This window comes from Dermacentor albipictus, unplaced genomic scaffold (assembly GCF_038994185.2).
Source record: "Dermacentor albipictus isolate Rhodes 1998 colony unplaced genomic scaffold, USDA_Dalb.pri_finalv2 scaffold_13, whole genome shotgun sequence".
Classification (NCBI taxonomy): Eukaryota; Metazoa; Arthropoda; class Arachnida; order Ixodida; family Ixodidae; genus Dermacentor; species Dermacentor albipictus.
The window spans coordinates 7,107,838-7,124,800 of NW_027225567.1; the positions used below are offsets into that span (position 1 = coordinate 7,107,838).

At 53.4% G+C, this 16,963-nt stretch overlaps 1 protein-coding gene across 6 annotated transcripts in view; it reads right to left on the reverse strand.

Moving 5' to 3' along the window:
* Nucleotides 1-16,963, reverse strand: part of exd (PBX homeobox extradenticle) — a 473,641-nt gene that overhangs the window by 148,420 nt on the left and 308,258 nt on the right. For all 6 annotated transcript variants that reach the window (XR_011509485.1, XR_011509484.1, XM_070528606.1 and 3 more), the window contains exon 4: nt 591-781. Coding sequence is in view for 4 of the 6 variants with exons in the window: in XM_070528606.1 (XP_070384707.1) it covers nt 591-781 (191 nt within the window). In the remaining 2 variants the exon portion in view is untranslated. The remainder of the gene's footprint in view (nt 1-590; nt 782-16,963) is intronic.

Below are 16,963 nucleotides of genomic sequence, written 5' to 3' on the forward strand. Positions count from 1 at the left end.
CGCGTACACGAATGCAACAGCGGCGGTGCGCAGGAAAAGGTTTAGCGAAAGCAACGCTGGGCACAGCACTGCCGAACACATAAGAGGTCGGCACAGAGTCGCAGAAGGCAAGCAGCCCATTTCAAGCCTTTACAAAACATGAAGTTACTAGGGTCAGACAGAGGGCGCAAACTTTATGGCGCGTACGCGCTACGTTGTTTAACTAAACTGAAACAGCAGTAGTGTGCTACATATCGCTGCTACAAAGCTACAAGAAAAAAAGAAAAAGAGAAACGCCTAATTTGTTATTTTATCACAGAAAGTCGTTATCATACGAGTCGCGTGTATGACTAAACTACTTTATTCGCGCGGAATGCAACACACTGCCATAGGGAGCACTCCTGGTGAAAAACATATTTAGCTGTAGGACTGCAGTAAAAACGATATGGCCCGAATTAGAGGCGGTGTTCCGAGCAAGCAACACCGCACCGCTGATGCACACGCGGCAGGCAAATAGCTAGCTCCTCGCCCGCCGAAATCGGGCGCGTGCCGCCTCTGGAACGCCGAAATGCAACCGCGGGAACGCCACAGATGGGAGAGGCGCCACGTACCTGGCGTCGAGGAACCTGGAGCGGAGGATCATGACGGCTTCGCAGGTGCTCTGCTTGAGCTGCACCTGGATGGAATTGAACTTCTTGTGGATTATCTGGACCATGCGCTCGATCTCCTTCGGCGTGATGGGACGCGTCCGGCTCTGCTCGCGCAGCAGGTTCATCACGTGCGTCGTGAACTCGTTGCACGCCTGGAAAAGGACAGAAAAGCGACACGGGTCAGCGACGTCCACACATTCAGCGACCGCGAAAGCGCAGTCGCTTTTGGGCGTTGGCGAATAATAAATGCGTGCATCTCAACCCGCGCTTCAATCAGTTCGCGCGAGACGATTGCCGGAAGTTGCGAAATATAGATAATGGGACTTAGACTATGTGAAAGCTTCCGAACCTCCAGCGTACTACACAGGTACGTCACCATTAGCACCAATGATATCCACCTGGGAAAGGACCCTTCAGTAAAGGGCGGTCATACGCTCTCAGCCACCCGCGCGATGATGAGCCGAACTTTATTGACACCCTGAGTCCTCCCGAAATCTATAGCAAAAATACGACATGAAGCTCTAATAGTTTATGGCAATCTCGCACATCACTGTGTACACGCAGTACACGCAGCGCTGTGTACTGGCACATCCAGGCTCTTTGCAAAGCGTATACAGCTATGCCTAATTAGTTGCTGACGTGAATGCTTGACTGGACGAAGTGGCGGCGGAGGGAGCGCTGGATACGTCATGTGAAAAAGCCACTTTCACTGAAATACCGGTCAAAGGGCAACGTGGACAAAGATGGCATGGAGTTTTCAGAGGCATTCTCGCGCATCCAGCGCGAGAACGAATCGGACCCCAACCGCAGGGAGCAAAGGGAGCATTGGCCGCCCTGGATGAAAACACGGCAACCTCGAAGCTAGTAGGAACGCAACAGCGCACTGGGCGTAGGCCCGACCCAACGAGCAAGCGCACAACGCGCGCATGGCTGCGCGGGTGGGGAGGCCTAATCATCGGCGATGGTGGCTTGGTTTCCATCGGCCGCCGGCTGACAGCCAAGCGCCCACACCGGAGCACAGAAAGAGGGAGGGGTGACCGGCAGAAGGTGCGCGAAGCGGGCTCATTCCCTCTTCTCTTCTGGTGGCCTTCCAGCCCACAAAGGGCCCCCCCTTTTATCTGATTGAAACGGGCTGGCCAACAAAGTTCCCGGCGGAGGCCAGTTTTTCCTCGGCGCTGCTGCTGCTGCCCAAATAATAGCATTATGGGACGTGGCCAAACGCTGATCGGACGGCCCGTCACACGCCGGGCGTTAAATTCAAACGGACAAGCGGCCAGGCGTCACGCCGTCAGAGCAGAGTGTAGCGAAGCCCACACCGAAACTAGGTCCGGCCATAGTTAGAGAACGTACACGGGCGGTGGCGAAGATGAAGAAACAAGAGCAGGGGAAGAGATAAAAAGCGTTAGGCGCCGGTAACTGCTACAGAGGCACTACGGCCACGGGCGAGTTCACGCGCTGCGGCCGCAGGCGCACAGCGGCGGACGCCGCGCGCAAGCCCATCACGCATCCGCGCGTTCGGCTTTCCCGCGGCAAGGGTGCTAATGCGGGAAAGACAGCGTGCGGGGAGGTCGCTGCTCGCCGGACGCAAAGCGTTCGCTTCGTACACAAGATTCGGACTGACAGGCGCGCAGATGTGAATTCAGAGTGCAGCAACTCCAAATGAAGGGCGGGAAGGCATTCAGGTTAAATGGCCTACACCACGAACGGCGTCGAAAATGGCACCAGTTTTTTACTTTATTTTATTTTTATCGATTACACGTCGCGAGAAGACTTCGTGCGGAGCGCTACGACTAACTATGGTACCAATAGCGGCGTTAAGGCTACTCTGCAGGCACGTTGAATTGCCCACTCGACCTTAATATCACGATAAGCTGCGACTTTGGATGAAATATTTGCCCACTGGCGATGCGCCACAAGCTAGTGGTACTTCGGCGTACTTTCGTGTTGAGCAGAATAGTTGCTTCAGAGGCACGAACTGCTATGGGTACAGTGAGTTGGGCTTTGTTGTATTACTGCCAGTTTTTTTAGACACTCCGACGTTCGGATCCAGAAAAATCAGAGCTTCACAGGCTCCACAGGTTGACAAAATATAAAAATATTCGCTTTAGATCTCGACATCTGCGCAAAGAATCGCTGTTATCAAAAGGAAGCAAGCAATAGCCCACAACAGCACACATCCATGGAAAAGTCATTGAAATCTCTTGGAGTCGAACAGAAAACGGTTACCGAATGACTAGCAACATGCAAATCGCGTTGTGCGTTGAAAAAGTAAACGGATGCAATGGGCGAAGGAACAAGGGCGTCGGAAAAACAAGTAATCTAGCAGATTGAAAATGGCTCACAAGCGGCATTTTTTTTTTCCACCTCTGCGAAGCGGCATACAAGCCAATAGAGCAGCAGAACGACAGACATCGAAGAAGGCAGACCCTTTCGGCCGGCAGCTCGGCGCATCCACCAGTGAACGAAGACGCAGCATCAAAGGGACCATGTGAGAGGAGTAGCGATTCATTGAAACATTACGAGAAGAAAATGAGGGGGGGGGGGTGATTTTTCCAAGAGTCCGACAAGATCACGGTAGAAACATGATCACAGTCTCCCCTCCCCACACTCAAGCAATCAGAACGCGTAGCTAAATGTAGCTCACGCACCAACTCCTTGCGGCTCCCTCTCGCTCGTTCGTGAGCACCATTGGCCGGACGCCACACACGTGACTGCCGTCACAAGTCACTATTGGTCAAGAACTAGAGCTCCCTCCGCGCCGTTGGCTATCATCTGGCTATCACAGATCCTTTCCTAGGAGCACAGAAACAGACGCAGACAATAACAACGAAAAAGCTCTTTTTCTTTTTCGCTCTCATCTTTCGATTCTCTTCTGGTTGACGCTTTAGTTGAACCATTTTATCCGCATATACACACAATTTGGTGCAGTTTCTGCCCCGCTCGCTGCTGGCCAACGTGCGTGCCGCCGTTCAATGGTGTAGGCAGCCGCCGCCGCAGGGCAGCCAAAGGGAGGAAAGAGCGGAGGGCGTTCTAGGGTTCCGTTCTCCCTGGAAGGCTGCCATTTCCTGGAGGCCCCCTGTTTGTTCGCGGGGACAGTGATGAGTGTGGTAACCATTTCTCTTAATGGGCATCATCTATTACGCGTCCAGAGAACAAGGCTCGCCGCCGCCCCAAGGCGCTCGGGAGGGAGAACTGGAATCGAAAGGAAAGCGGCCTCCCCACCCTTCTTCTCCATCAAACCTCTTTTCGTCAGCTCGCATCCTGTCGATAGCGCCGGGGCGCCCAGCGACACAAAAGAGACACGGCCGGCCACCGAGGCGGCGGCGGTCGCTAGCTCGCCTCTCTCACAGCCTCTACCAGCCGTCCTCCTCCGCGGCGCAGCAGGCGAAACCAGCGCTACTCCGAAAAAAGACGCGCATCGTATACGCTGTTCTCTTCGCCCCTCTCCCCCCAAGGTCCCTTTTTTTTTTTCGGCCAACCAAACGATCAGGCGAACGGACAAACGTACGGCGATGCTGAAAGCTCGCTCGGTTGGCGTTTCTCGAGTCGCCCTTTCAGTGTGACCGAGCAAGGAGAGAGCGCCACCGGTGCGTGGAGTCCCGATCACTTTTCACCCGACGGACGCTTTCACCAGCCGCGCGGTTAAATCAGAGTAGAAAACAAACGGAGAGAAATACCCATTGGGCGGGTCTCGCCAGGAATGGGCGCAACCACGCCGGAGTTGGATCGGCTCTAAGCGGGAGCTCGATTCGTTCGGTATCGTCCAGCCCGATTCCAGCCGTAAGTGATTTCATAAAGAAAGGCCAACTTTCGGCTAACGCGAGCCTGACGCGAGTCGGTAAAACGCTAGTTATAGCACTATGCAACAGCAGCACTCAACATGTGCATCTTATTTTCCTACGGCCGGTGCAACTAGAACTAGGATGACGCAAGGATGAAAAGTGCACTAAGGAAACAAAGAAACGTTTTTAAACTTCTAGTTGACAAGGAAGACTATCATGTATATGTTCAGCGGGCAAATAAGTTAGCCGTTCGGCCGTTTGTCTCTATTTGAGCTAAGAAACTATCGTAAAAGACCAATCCCTTCGTACGTGCCGGTTACCACGGGCGCCTATGGAGAAGCAGTCAAGGGTAAAATTACTTTAGACATGCATTTGCACCAATGCTTTACGAGCAGGAGGCTATACTTTTATTCCCTGGACACCACTTCTGGAGGTGTTTTCAGCCTAGGGTTGATTTCCTGCGGTGTTTGCCGTCTTCTCGTAAGCTTCTCCATTGAGTTCTCGCATAAAATAGAAAAATTTTATTCGTGGCGTGTTGTGAAACACGAACATCCTATGAGGAACCAACGCTGGCTAAGAGGCGCTACGATAGTTTCGGAGTGCAACTAAATGATGCTGACGCAGTCCGGTACGGAGACTAAAAAATGACAGGTCATTTTGAACGAGAAAAGAAGCGCTCCTTTCACAGAGTTTGCTTTAGCCCAATGCGTCCAGCCCTGCTCTGTTCATGACCGTGCTAGTTGCGAAAAGCGCATACGCTCCTACGTTCTAGCATGCCGGTGCGTAGTTATGTCAGGAACAGGAAACACGTGCTTCCCGATGAGCGATAAACTTGCTTTCGCGAAATCACAGCATATGTGCTGCTAAAAACTTGCCTCCATTCGCTAGGCTGGGCTTTACGGCGTTGCTGTTGGCACTCGAAGTTTCAGCGCTGCTAACTGCCAAAAAACAGCTTACTTCAGTCATCAGCACCTGAGCACGGCGCGAAGGAGTCCTTGCAAAAGAGACCAGCCGATGTAGACTGAATCCTCTGTATAGAATATACTGCGCTAATTCAGTTACAATAGATAACTGATACGACCTTACTGCAGGTCCATTGTACACGGGGTGGTTTTCACTACCCAACGCAACTGCTATCTTTTCATAAATTAAATGCACTACATCTGAGACAAACGTTTTGGTCACTGTGGTGCGCGTAAGTATCATACCACGAAAAAAAAAAAGAAAACCTGGAGAGTCGCAACGAGAAGCAAAACTTGGAGATCACCCTCCAGGCCATACAAGAATAAAAAGAAAGAACGTACACCACAGAGGCAAGGCTAGCGCGCCAATGCAGACGCTCAGGACCTACAGCGGCCAGCGCTTCGAACCTTCCGGGCTCGCGGAGGAATCGTAACACTTCCTTTTCTTTACGCACATTTCGCCTTTCTACGCCACTGGTGGTACAGGAAACAGGACCCCGGAGACTACGACCACGAAGAAATCAAAAGATTCGCCGGAGGGTATCACTGCCAGACCCCACAGAAAGCAAAGCGGAGGATATAGAGAGCACGCACACCGAAGGTCGAAAAGGAAAACATTCTAACAAAGGGGGAAAACAAGCGAGAACTGTGGACACAGCACAGAGCCTTACCCAGAGACGAAACCACGGCCATCGGTGTATCCGCGGCGTGCGCAAGATACACGGCCAAATCCTTGAACGAATAGCAAGAATTCCACGTTTTGAGAGAGGGAGCACGAAATAAATAAAAACGAGTTACGGGGGGGGGGGGGGGGTTGCTCACTACCATCGCGCTATGCGGACAACGAGAATCGCTAAACGACACGTCGGCGGTCGAGCGGCCGGTGCGCCGCTGAACCAGCAATGCGCGCCCGGTGTTGTTCTCACAGGAGCGCTCCCCGCCCCGACGGCGTCCGGGCCCGGGGGCACAGTTTGGGCTATCGGAAGTCTCAAGGGTTCGCTCAGAGGCGGCTATTTCTCTCGACCGCAGCCACGGGTAAGGAAAAAAAATAAAATAAAGAAAGAGGAACGCAATGCTCCCCGGAGCGTTTTTGAGGAGCAGTCACGTAACTCCCAGGAACCAACAACGATTTGGAAAAGTGTGCGGCCGCTCACACCAGAAGGGCTCGACCACAAACAACTAGGAGAAGCAACGATGCCACGTGCAAGTAACGGAATTGCTGCTGCTTCCAACAGTGAATATTAATTAATAGGAGTTGGTAAATTAAAGATGTATTACATGCATATGAAATAATTGTTACTGCCGCCTCACATGCAAGGCAAAAATTTCTGTCTCTTGACCATTTCCACTGAGAGAATCCTTACTTTAGGGGGCATAATGCCACCACTTCCAAACTGTTAATTACAGCAGTGGCCCCTTTCTTCGACGTCCGTTGCAGCGACGAATGAGTCGGCTCTGTACAGGTTGGCAGAAGTTGCGCATAGTTCTGTGCTCGAAGAATTAAAGCCCGCATCTGTTGCCTCGGCGCCTTCCGCAGGAGCGGCCTCGCTAGCTGCGTCTACCAGTTCACCAGCGAGCGCCACTCCGAGCAGCACACCTACACGAGTCCACGGCAGCGCCAGCATCCAGGGAACGGAGAGAAATCTTGCAGGTGCAACCCGAGTACCGGGGAGGTCTACGACAGCAGCCGGGCGGGCGGCAATAAAATGCCAGCCGAGAAGCAGAAGCAACAGCAGCGGCTGCAGTACAGTAGCGGCGCCAGCGGTATCGGCCCCGGTCGTATTCGCAGCCCACCTCGTAAAAGCGCCGACCTCCCATTTCCCGTAACAGTCGCGGCGGCTCGTTCCCCAGCAACGGCAGGCGAACACACACGCAGGAGAAGAGTTTAGCTCTTCTTCGTTCGCCGCCCGGGCCCTCGGTTTGAGACGCGCAGTAACGACACGGGGCGCCCTGAGCAAACGACCCTATGATCGCCGCCTAATGCCGTACGAGAGGGAGGGTCGCCGCTCAGCGCGTCCGCGACCCTGTACGCGATTACCGCTGGCAGCGACGAGTAACGACGGCTTCGAAAAGGGGGCGAGGCAGCCGGGATGTGGTTCTCGCTTCAATCGGAGAACCACGCCGATGATGATGTCCGCGGTTACGCACGATCGCCGACTCGCCTTTAAAGCGAAATGTAGGCTACGAGGTCGGCGCGTTTCACAGCCGTCTTTGCGACGTCTCTGTGTGAAGATTGCTGCATTCATTATGGGAGCATTTTTTAATTTTTTTAACATAGAGCTGATGCCACCGGCGCGAGTCATTAACCGCGGGCTACGCCGCAACTCTTATTTACAAAATCGCGTTGCATATACAGAAAGAAAGCACGTGAATTAACTATTAACTAAGCGGCAGTGGGCAGGCAGGAGATGAAAAGCCTGCACTGATCTTCCAAGGTGTCGTAGTTCTTGAATGAAGCGCGCTCTTCGGTTCAGTTTATCTCACGCAGGAAAGACCAGCTGGTACAGCGCTTTTTTGACTGTTACTTGAACAAAGTGGGCGGTGATGCCTGTGATCTGTTTCTTTGTTGTTTTTTCTTTCTTTCCTTCTGTCGATTCTTCGCCGTGCATACTACGCTAACGCCGCGACACACACATCAGATGTTAACCGGCTTCGCAACCACTCTGTTGCTCTTTCCGCTTTTCGGGAAGTTGCACGAAGCCGCCGAGGGACCATCATTTGGACTTTCAACTCAAATCAAGTTACCGCAACTTCGGAAGAAAGGAAAAACGCCTTCTCCAACCCCTGGTGCACATCAATAGCGTCATAAGCAGCTTATCACATGGCAAAGGCGAAAGGTCACATCCCTTTCCAGAGCTGCGGATACAACACGCTGTTCCAATGGATGTCCCGTACTATCCCGCACTCATATGCGTTGTGGTTTCATTGATGCGGCATCTCTAAATCACACAGTTTCACTGCGAGGACGCTCGCCGTTCTGTCAGGAGCACAAGGCGACTGTTCGAGCGCCCTCGGCAGAGCAGACAGCACCGCCGAGACTAGCCCGCGAAAACGCGGGCGTGGATGCCGAGCGCTGCGACGACACACTCCACGGTGGCGAAACGCAGGGAGCCCGGATACCAAACGCTTCCAAGGGGAGCGAAACAGATGCCGTTAAGAAGGAGTGAAAACGCACCACCTCCTACACTCTAAGTGGAGAGAGACGTCGCCCACGCCGCAGTCGAGAAGCGAAGGCACGGAGGAGGAAAGGCGCACGCAGCAGGATCAGCATCTTCCGGAAATTAGCGAGAGAAGCGGGTCGGCGACGGCGGGGACGTGCTCGAGAGGAGGGCGCCATCCATCACGGGACACAGGCCGCCGCCACCGGCTGCCGCTGCTCGGCGTCCTCTGCTGAGACGCGCGCCTATGCACACAGCGACGGCGGAGATAAAAAAAGAAAAATAAGGCGGCGGAAACAAAATAGGAAAGGAAAAAAAAACAATAAGGGATGTCCCCGCAGGCTGCACGCACCAAGGCCTCCCCCAGTGGTGGGAGGAGAGAACAACACGCTAAACACGCAGAGCTTCCGAAGAAGCCGCGGAGAAAACAGCAATACACTGGTACGAGGAGCAGCAGCAGCAGCAGCAGCAGTTGCAGCAGCGGCGGAAGCTGCGCGAAAGGCAGCAAGGAGGCGGAGGACAGACAGCGCGAAAGGAAGCGGCGGAAAGGAATAAGATATTTTCCGAAAAGGGGGCGAAAAATTAGGGGACGGGAGGAGAACACAGGCGAACAAGCGGCGAAGCCAGTCGCTGAAAGCGAGACAAAGACGGCATCCCCCTCCTCTCCAAGTGCCGCTGCTAGCCAAGAATGCAAGATGAAGGGGAAATTAAGAACGAGAAGCGGACAGGGAAAAAAGGAAGAAGAGCGGGCCTGTCTGGGACACCCTTCTTCGCCCTAAACAAGATGCAAACAACGCCCCCATTCAAGGCGGAAAGACACCTTCCACACGCATCCGCCGGCGCGCTTCGCCCAGCTTTCGGCGCCCCCTTTCATCGGCTGCTGCTTTTCCTTTCGTCGAGCATACCCAGCACAGAGAAACGAGCTAAAGGACACGGCGACTATTTGCCACCCTTGCTGCTTTATTTGCCTCGACGGCAGCCCTGACAAGTTTCCGATTAGCAGATGCACCGTCGATTGAGCTGCCACTTTTTTGTTTTGTTTCATGTTCGCTCCCTCACTCACAAAGTTAACCGTCAGCAGCGATTTCTCAGCTCACGAGCACACGAGCTCCACCAGCAATCGGGACTCGCGCTCGGCGCTATGCACCGCGATGCAAAGGCGAGGCACAAAGACGGGCGCAATGTGAGGTGTCACAATTCCAAGACCAAGCCAACCTATACGGCGCAACGGTCGTTACGTTCTCTACGAGAGCGCAGGTATCACGCCCGATAATTTTTTTTTTACTTGTACGGACGAAGGCGGTCGCTTGAGATGTGCCGCGAAGTGAGCACTTTATTCACAAACACATGCGCAGACCATGCGCATCGGAACGTGTCAGAAATAATAATTGAAGAAAAAAAAATGTATAGCTAGATAAGGATGCTGGAAAAGGGCACGGCCTAATGGAGAAGGTAAGCTCGCATATTATCACCTAGATCTGTCACACCTGCGATTGTCCATTAACCAAATGAGGTAGCACACTGAAAGAACGCATACACATTACGAGCTATCTTCGATCGGCCCGCGCAAAACCACGCGTATCATGTGGTGGATAGTCCTAACGCGCATTTTAGAAAGCAAAAAAAAAGAAAAAAAATGGAAACGAAAAAGAAAGAGTCTAATGACCGTGCATTAGTAGCGTCATGAGACAGAAGTGGACGCTAAGTATTCGTAATGGTTAGGCCAAGAAAAAATAATACCTAAATGAAAAATAAACATGCATGGGCGGGAGTTGGCGGGTTCGGCGATTGCAAGCGCACAGGAGCATGGATAATTTACGCCTTGGGTCTAACGAACGTGTGATAGGCAACCAATCGTTCCGCTCACAGGAGCGAGGCCGGGTTTTCTTGCGGGCTCCCCGTCCAATTAGGTTTTCCTTTTTTTTTTTTGTACTGCCGTCTTCCTTCTTTTGGGTCTGGCAGCATAATAACCAGTATCAATTAGCGGAGCACCCGAGCCAACACGAAGGATAATAACACACTACGAAACAACCTAACGAAGAGCCCGCGAAAGAGGACAAAAAGGTGGGCGTGCAATAAACAGAGGGAGAACAAAAAATGCTGCTCTTAAAAGAACGCCGCGCATTAATGACGGATAGCGTTCGGACCTCGCGAAAAAAAAAAAGAAAGAAGGAAGAAGGAAAGAAGAGGCTCATATTTTCTTGAGCATACCGTTCTAATGCTGCAGTTTTCCTTCTTATTCTTTCCCTCAGGGAGCTCGGCAGTCTGTCTCGTTTACCCTTTAATCATTCTTCCAAGACGAAGAGACAACCCAGCCACGCTTGTCAGATCGTGACATGGGAGACGATGGAACGTGATAAGAACACCATCATTACTCGGCGCTTCGACGATCACAGATGACTAAATCAAAACGAGCTGTAATGATAAATACTTTCCGGAGTATAACGACGAAAAATAACTTTAGCCCTTGTCTGGTCTTCGTCAGCGCGATACAACTTGTAAAGACTACCTCGTCAGCAAAGGTCACTATCTTTCCTTTTAACAGCCTTTCAAAAACAATGCCATAATTTCTTTGCTAGAAAATGTTGTAACACAATTGTTTAGAAGTGCGAGGAGACGACTAGGCAAACGTTTCTCAAATGGAATCCAAGTCGCACCTTGAAATGAAATCTAGTACATCTCTGCTCAGGCGGTAATTTCCCGCAAGTTGCAACTCACCAGCCCCGCCACTCGCAGCGCCAAAGAAATCGCCAGCGGTGGGCGCTGCGAAACAGTTGTAACACTGTCGGCCCCCTCGCCGCCCCTGTCCTGCCCCCAGCCGAAACGCTATCCGCACCTGCTGCGCGCCAAAGTCCACTCACCCGCGGCAAGAAATCGTCGGAGTCGGGCGCCCGCGCATCGCACAGAAGCAGCAGATATATTGCGCGCAGTTGCGCGCGCCAGATAGCAAGCAGCCCAAGGAGGCCGCGGGCATCGGGGGCAGTTTTCATTTCAGCGCCAGTCCCGGTCGGCCACAAATCACGCGGCTCCAGCGCCCGCGCCAAGCGCACCGCGGCCCCCGTTCTGACCAGCGCGCGTGGGAAGGGTGGCACATTAGGACCACCTGCGCAGACGCCACCGGCTCGGCAGTGCTGGCCTGGGCGCCGCCGTCTCGTTCGCAGTGTTATAAGCAACAGCCCGCAGCATCGGGCACCGTTGCCGGCACTAGAGCGATCGCGGAGCTCAACTCGCGATGACTCGCAAACAAAGAGAACTCCGCGTAAACTAAGCCCTGCAGCTTGCCTTTGCCCGAATGTGTGCTTATATTCCGAAGCGCGCAAACAAACGGCTTCCCCATCCGCGAGCGGGATCAGGCCATGGGGTACACACACGTTCCGAAAACGCGAACTTCGAAACGGATATCGCGTATAACGCTGCGAGGAACGGAGGTTGTACGAGTGCACCTATAGCACTGTCTGCGATATTTTGATCCAGCCAAACACTACGTTCAGGAGAGACGTATTTTTGACCACTTAGTAACACGACTTAAACGAGTCCACAATGTTTAGAACTACAGCCTACGAGCGGCGTGACGGCACAGTGCGGTTCCCACTGTGCCTAGGCGTTTTAACAACACGCCTGAAGCGAGCACGTAATAGGTCGCGAGGAACGCACCGTCATTTTCATCGGTTCATCGTTAAAACGATAGCCGCTAAGTCGAGCAACTGACCTAAGTGACGAAAATTTCGCAAAAATAGCGGGTCAGGCTGTGCCACCGGTCTGGTTCACATGGTTCTTAAAAAACAAAGCCAAAGCCCGTTTTCTTTCTTTTTCCGTTAACCCATTACACTCAAAAATACATCCTTCTCAGCGGCCTCTTCGGATAGCACAACCGTAGTGCAAGATCACACCATGCAATAGACTGAACGTGTTGAAGCCAGACAACGGCGAGAGAGAAAGGGCGGTCGTCCAAACAGCGGGCCATAACAGTTATTCAGCAGCAGCCGGAGCGGGCAGACAGAGGGATTTTACTGCTCACTGTACAAGAGTTTCTTTTGCCTCCCACCGCCTGGAAGTTCCGGCTGGCACAACCTTCCACCCCCACCTGCCCACCTAAGCAGCGGTGTCTCTCAGCGCGGCGGGAAATGAAATACGCGGAAACCACGGCAGACAAAGTTGAAGACGCCGACCTAAAGGAAGCCTTCGGTAGAGCCTATACTAGCTTCTCTTTTCTGAGCCGCCAACGGCGGCTTTTCGAGACAGTGCCGTGAATACGAGGCTGGTTTCAGCGCGGATATGGCATGCAGGTGGGGGACGCGATCGAGAAATCTGGCACCAGGCTGGCTGGCGCCCAGCAGAGCCCGCGCGCCGAGAGGTCACGACGACCGACCGCTCCTCCAGCGCTGCGAGCATGAATGGAAGAATTGAATGAATGAATGTTACCTACCAGGCTAGCTGTCAGAATCGTTTGCTTTTACCGCTTCATCCTGTTGCCGAAAACATTTTTAACGAAACGGACCGTTCGACCTCAACCGGACGAGGATGGTGCGTGGCTGCACCGGCACATTCAGACTATTCGCAAGTCAATTTGATGGCACGCTCTTTGGCAGCAGAGACTAATCCCTTGCAGGCGTACAGGCCCGCAACATACCTTCCAAGATATGAAGGCGTACACAGCGTGGAGACAAAACCGCCGCCGCGCACGCATCAGTCCCGAAAGCGGAGAGAGCGGCTAAGCCAACGCACTTGAGCCAGCAGCAGAGAAGCGGACGCCAAGACGCGCGACGGCCGCAGCTCATTTTTCACCGCGCATAAACCGCAAGGCGCTGCAGCCATTCTTTCGCGTGCGCCGTAGCTGCTGCGGCGCCTAATCAAATAGCGCGGACCGCGGAGAAACGAGCTCACTCCTACAAGAAGAGAAGCATAAATGAAACCGCGAAAAACGCGCGCGACCACGAAGCAGGAAGCCACAGGCTCTGCGCGCGCGTAACAAGAAGCGCGCGCCAACAGGGCTCGCACTCCGAGCAGCGCGGCCGTCGGCATTACGTGCGAACACACACGCGAGACCAAGAGTAAAGAAGGAGGGGAGAGCCGGGGTGTAATGAGCTGCCGCCTCCTCCGGCGTGCGCGACGCGAGTCCCTTTTCTTTGCTGGCAAAGTCGCCCCATCAAATATTCAGCGCCCGCTTCGCGCCGCGCGATCAAGTAAGGCCATTAACTGGGCCCCGAGATGAATGCGTCCCCAGCGGCCGACACCGGCTCCCGTGAGCGCGTATGTGCGAGCGCACGTGGCGCCGCTGTGCACGCGAGGCGGGGACAGAAAGATAAAAGAGGGGAGCCGGGAAGAAAGCGACTCAAGAAGGCGACGCTCGTCGGCCGCCGGTGTCGCCCGTGCACGCGCGTGCCGCGGCAACCAACCCCTTTCTTTCCGGTGGGTCTCAATCCGGCGGCGAAGGGCGAGCAAAGACACCTAGCAAGAACCGTGGCACACCGCCCGCATTATGCCCTTAGTCGGCTATGCACCGTTCCACGGGACGAGGCGGCATCGTACGAATACTACGCCGCGACAGCATGAGAGCGCGAGAAAAGAAGAAAACACGCTGGAAGTAGTTGACGCCGAGCTGCGCCGAGGCGAACGCAGCAGTGGCGTTTCATTCACTCCTCTCCACCGGTGTCCCCGCGAGAAGCGGCGCGAGGCCCATTAAATTTTCAATCGGCCCCCGGGAGCGCCCTGGCGCTAGGCGGGCTGTTATGCAGCGAGGACGCCAGCGACGGCCACAGTGTAGATAGAGGCGGTTAGCCACCGCGCCGCCGAGACTGCCGTCCCCAACGACTCTCGTATCTCGGCCCAACCTGGCCGTTCTTTCTTTCCCCTTCCAAGCAACACGTCGCAGAGAGCGTGAACAGCAACTTTGAGCGGCTCCATATAGTGCGGCGAGAATGAGAACAAATACGAGGTGCGCCCGCCGTGTTGTTGCACCGAGTTAACCACAAAGAGTACGAGGACGCAGCGAACGCGGGCGCTTTCATTTGCAGGGCACGCTCGGGGCGTTGAAAGCAGGCGACCACGAGTACGTGGGCTCCTGTGCGCGCGGTCCATAAATACGAGAGGAGCGCCAGCGTGTGCGGTGGCGCACGCTGTTATGGTAATCCGCGTAGTTCATTTCTCTGCGGGTCGGAAGGGAGGCCGCAAAACAAACGGTGACATTCCAGACACGCTAGGGACACGGAGACGGGAAGCTCTACTTTCGTCGCCTTTTCTTTTTCTTGCTCAACGTAGTCCTGCCACGGCTTAGACTTCCGAGTCGTTTACGGATCAGCTTCAGCAAGCCTCTAGAAGCCTCCTAGAAATCTAGTGGTCGCATTCGTGGATTTCCAACACGGATATGGTGCCCCTCGACCTATAGTCTAAACAAGACGAACCTAAAGTGAACACATCACTACAGGCGGTCGACGTACGAGAAATAGCGCCACGTAATCATGAAGGTATATTACAAGCTCTGGCATATACGTGTTGCCAATTAAAGCAGGTATTCTCGGAATAGTCGCCCGGAATCCAGGTAATCGCAATCAACCTCCACGTACAGGCGGGCAGCCGCGCGTGCACGATATGGGTATGCGAATATCGTCATCAAAATGTGGACGCTTGCGTTGTAACGGAGAGAGCTTGATGAACAGACAACAAACACGCTGTTGCTGAGGAAAACAGACCACGTCGCAATCTTGGGCGCATATGGAAAGTAATAAAGAAAGCAAAACTTCATGAAAGGCAGAAAAAATAAAGGGGAGGGGGTCAGCGCACGAAGAAGAAAGTGAGGAAGGCAAAGTCGGTGAGCCCCAAGGAAGAACAGAGGCATAAAAAAAAAGAAAGCACGAAAGCTCGGAATAGTGAAAGGGGCAGCGGCCAGCAGTCATGCAGAGAGCCCAGAAATCCATTACCGGACCGTTCTTGGCTTTTTCCTCGTTTTCCTACCCACCTCCCCAAAGGGCAGACGAGGAGAAGGGAAGAATAGGAGAGGGGCAGTGGTGGGCAAGGCACGCATTTGTCTGCGCAGCGCTGCTTTTTTGGGGAGCGCGTCGTCATTCGGGAAAGAAAGCCCTTCGCCGCCCTCACCCCGCCCAGGGTTACGAAAGATTACTCGTAATCCATCCAAAGTTTGGACAGATCCAGCCGGGCGGGCCAGCCGCCGAGCACAGCGAGCAACCCCAGAGAATAATGATAAAGAAAGGGAAAGAGGGCGCAACCCCGGAGGCAATTTCAGCTCCTCCGACCGCCACGGGTGGCGGCGAAGACGCAAGAGACCGCTCGTGCCGCCGCGGCCAGGCGTTAGGCAGCGGATGCGCGGCTTCGTTTGGAGCCTGCGAGGGCTGGTGCCCAGTTCGCTGCTCTCCCCGCGGGGAAAGCAATCCGGATGCGCGACGCCACCTGAACCGAGCGCCGGCGGTCGACGCCCGCGGTATGAGCCAAAAAGGAAAAACAGAGAAACCTCGCGACAACCAACTCGACTAGTCTTCCACGGTCGAAACTCGCGATGACCAATTTTGCAAGGGGAACTCCAATTGCGTGCAAGTGAGAAGATCTAAACTCAGCAGGAAAGGTGCCTTTCGATGAAGAATGGAGGACTGGTCGAGTTGGGAACAGATTCAAGATGTGCAGCTCTGAGAACAGGCAAAGGTAACTGTCGTTTGTACGTTTATGTGCGTGCGTCTTTTTTTGCAATGAATGTACGTTTCATGAATGTACTCTTCGAAGTCAGGAGTCTCGCACCGAGCCGAATGGAGGGAAGGAAGGCGAGAAAACGCAGAGGCTCGACCGCCGAACGCCAGAACGGGCTGTAACCACACTGAATGTATTCAGATGGAAACAAACAACTTCGAGGTGTTCGACAAGACAACCATAAATCACAGCATGAAATGAAGAGCGGTACTACGAAAGCATATTCTGAGTAGATATATTTTCTTTATTTTTGGGGGGGGGAGGGGGGAGGGGGAAATAAATTTTTAAATCTATTTTTTCAGTTTGTTTATTTTGTTTAGCTGAATGGATACTGCTTATAAGTACCTCAATTTTGGAATACCTATGCCGACATATACTCTCAACAAGCAGCAATTCAGCCAGCATTTCAATACACGAAAAAGGCACACGACTCCTGCACATTGAATTACAACACACGAGTTCTCACATATGTCCAACTTCCCGTGGACAGTTCAGTCGGTAGAGTGCCCTACTCTTGCACCACGGCAGAATAACTTCGATACGGCCGTAAGGTAACATTGGCAATCCCGTGCACGTCGCTAATAGATAGTGATTGCCATTTCTGTCTTACTTCGCGTGAGGCCTCTTTAAACTATCATTTGCTAAGCAGCAGGTTCTTCGCAGATTTTACTGACTATTGCTGAAATAGGGAACACGAGTTCCTCATGCAAGCAAGCTCAATAATAAAATAATCTGTA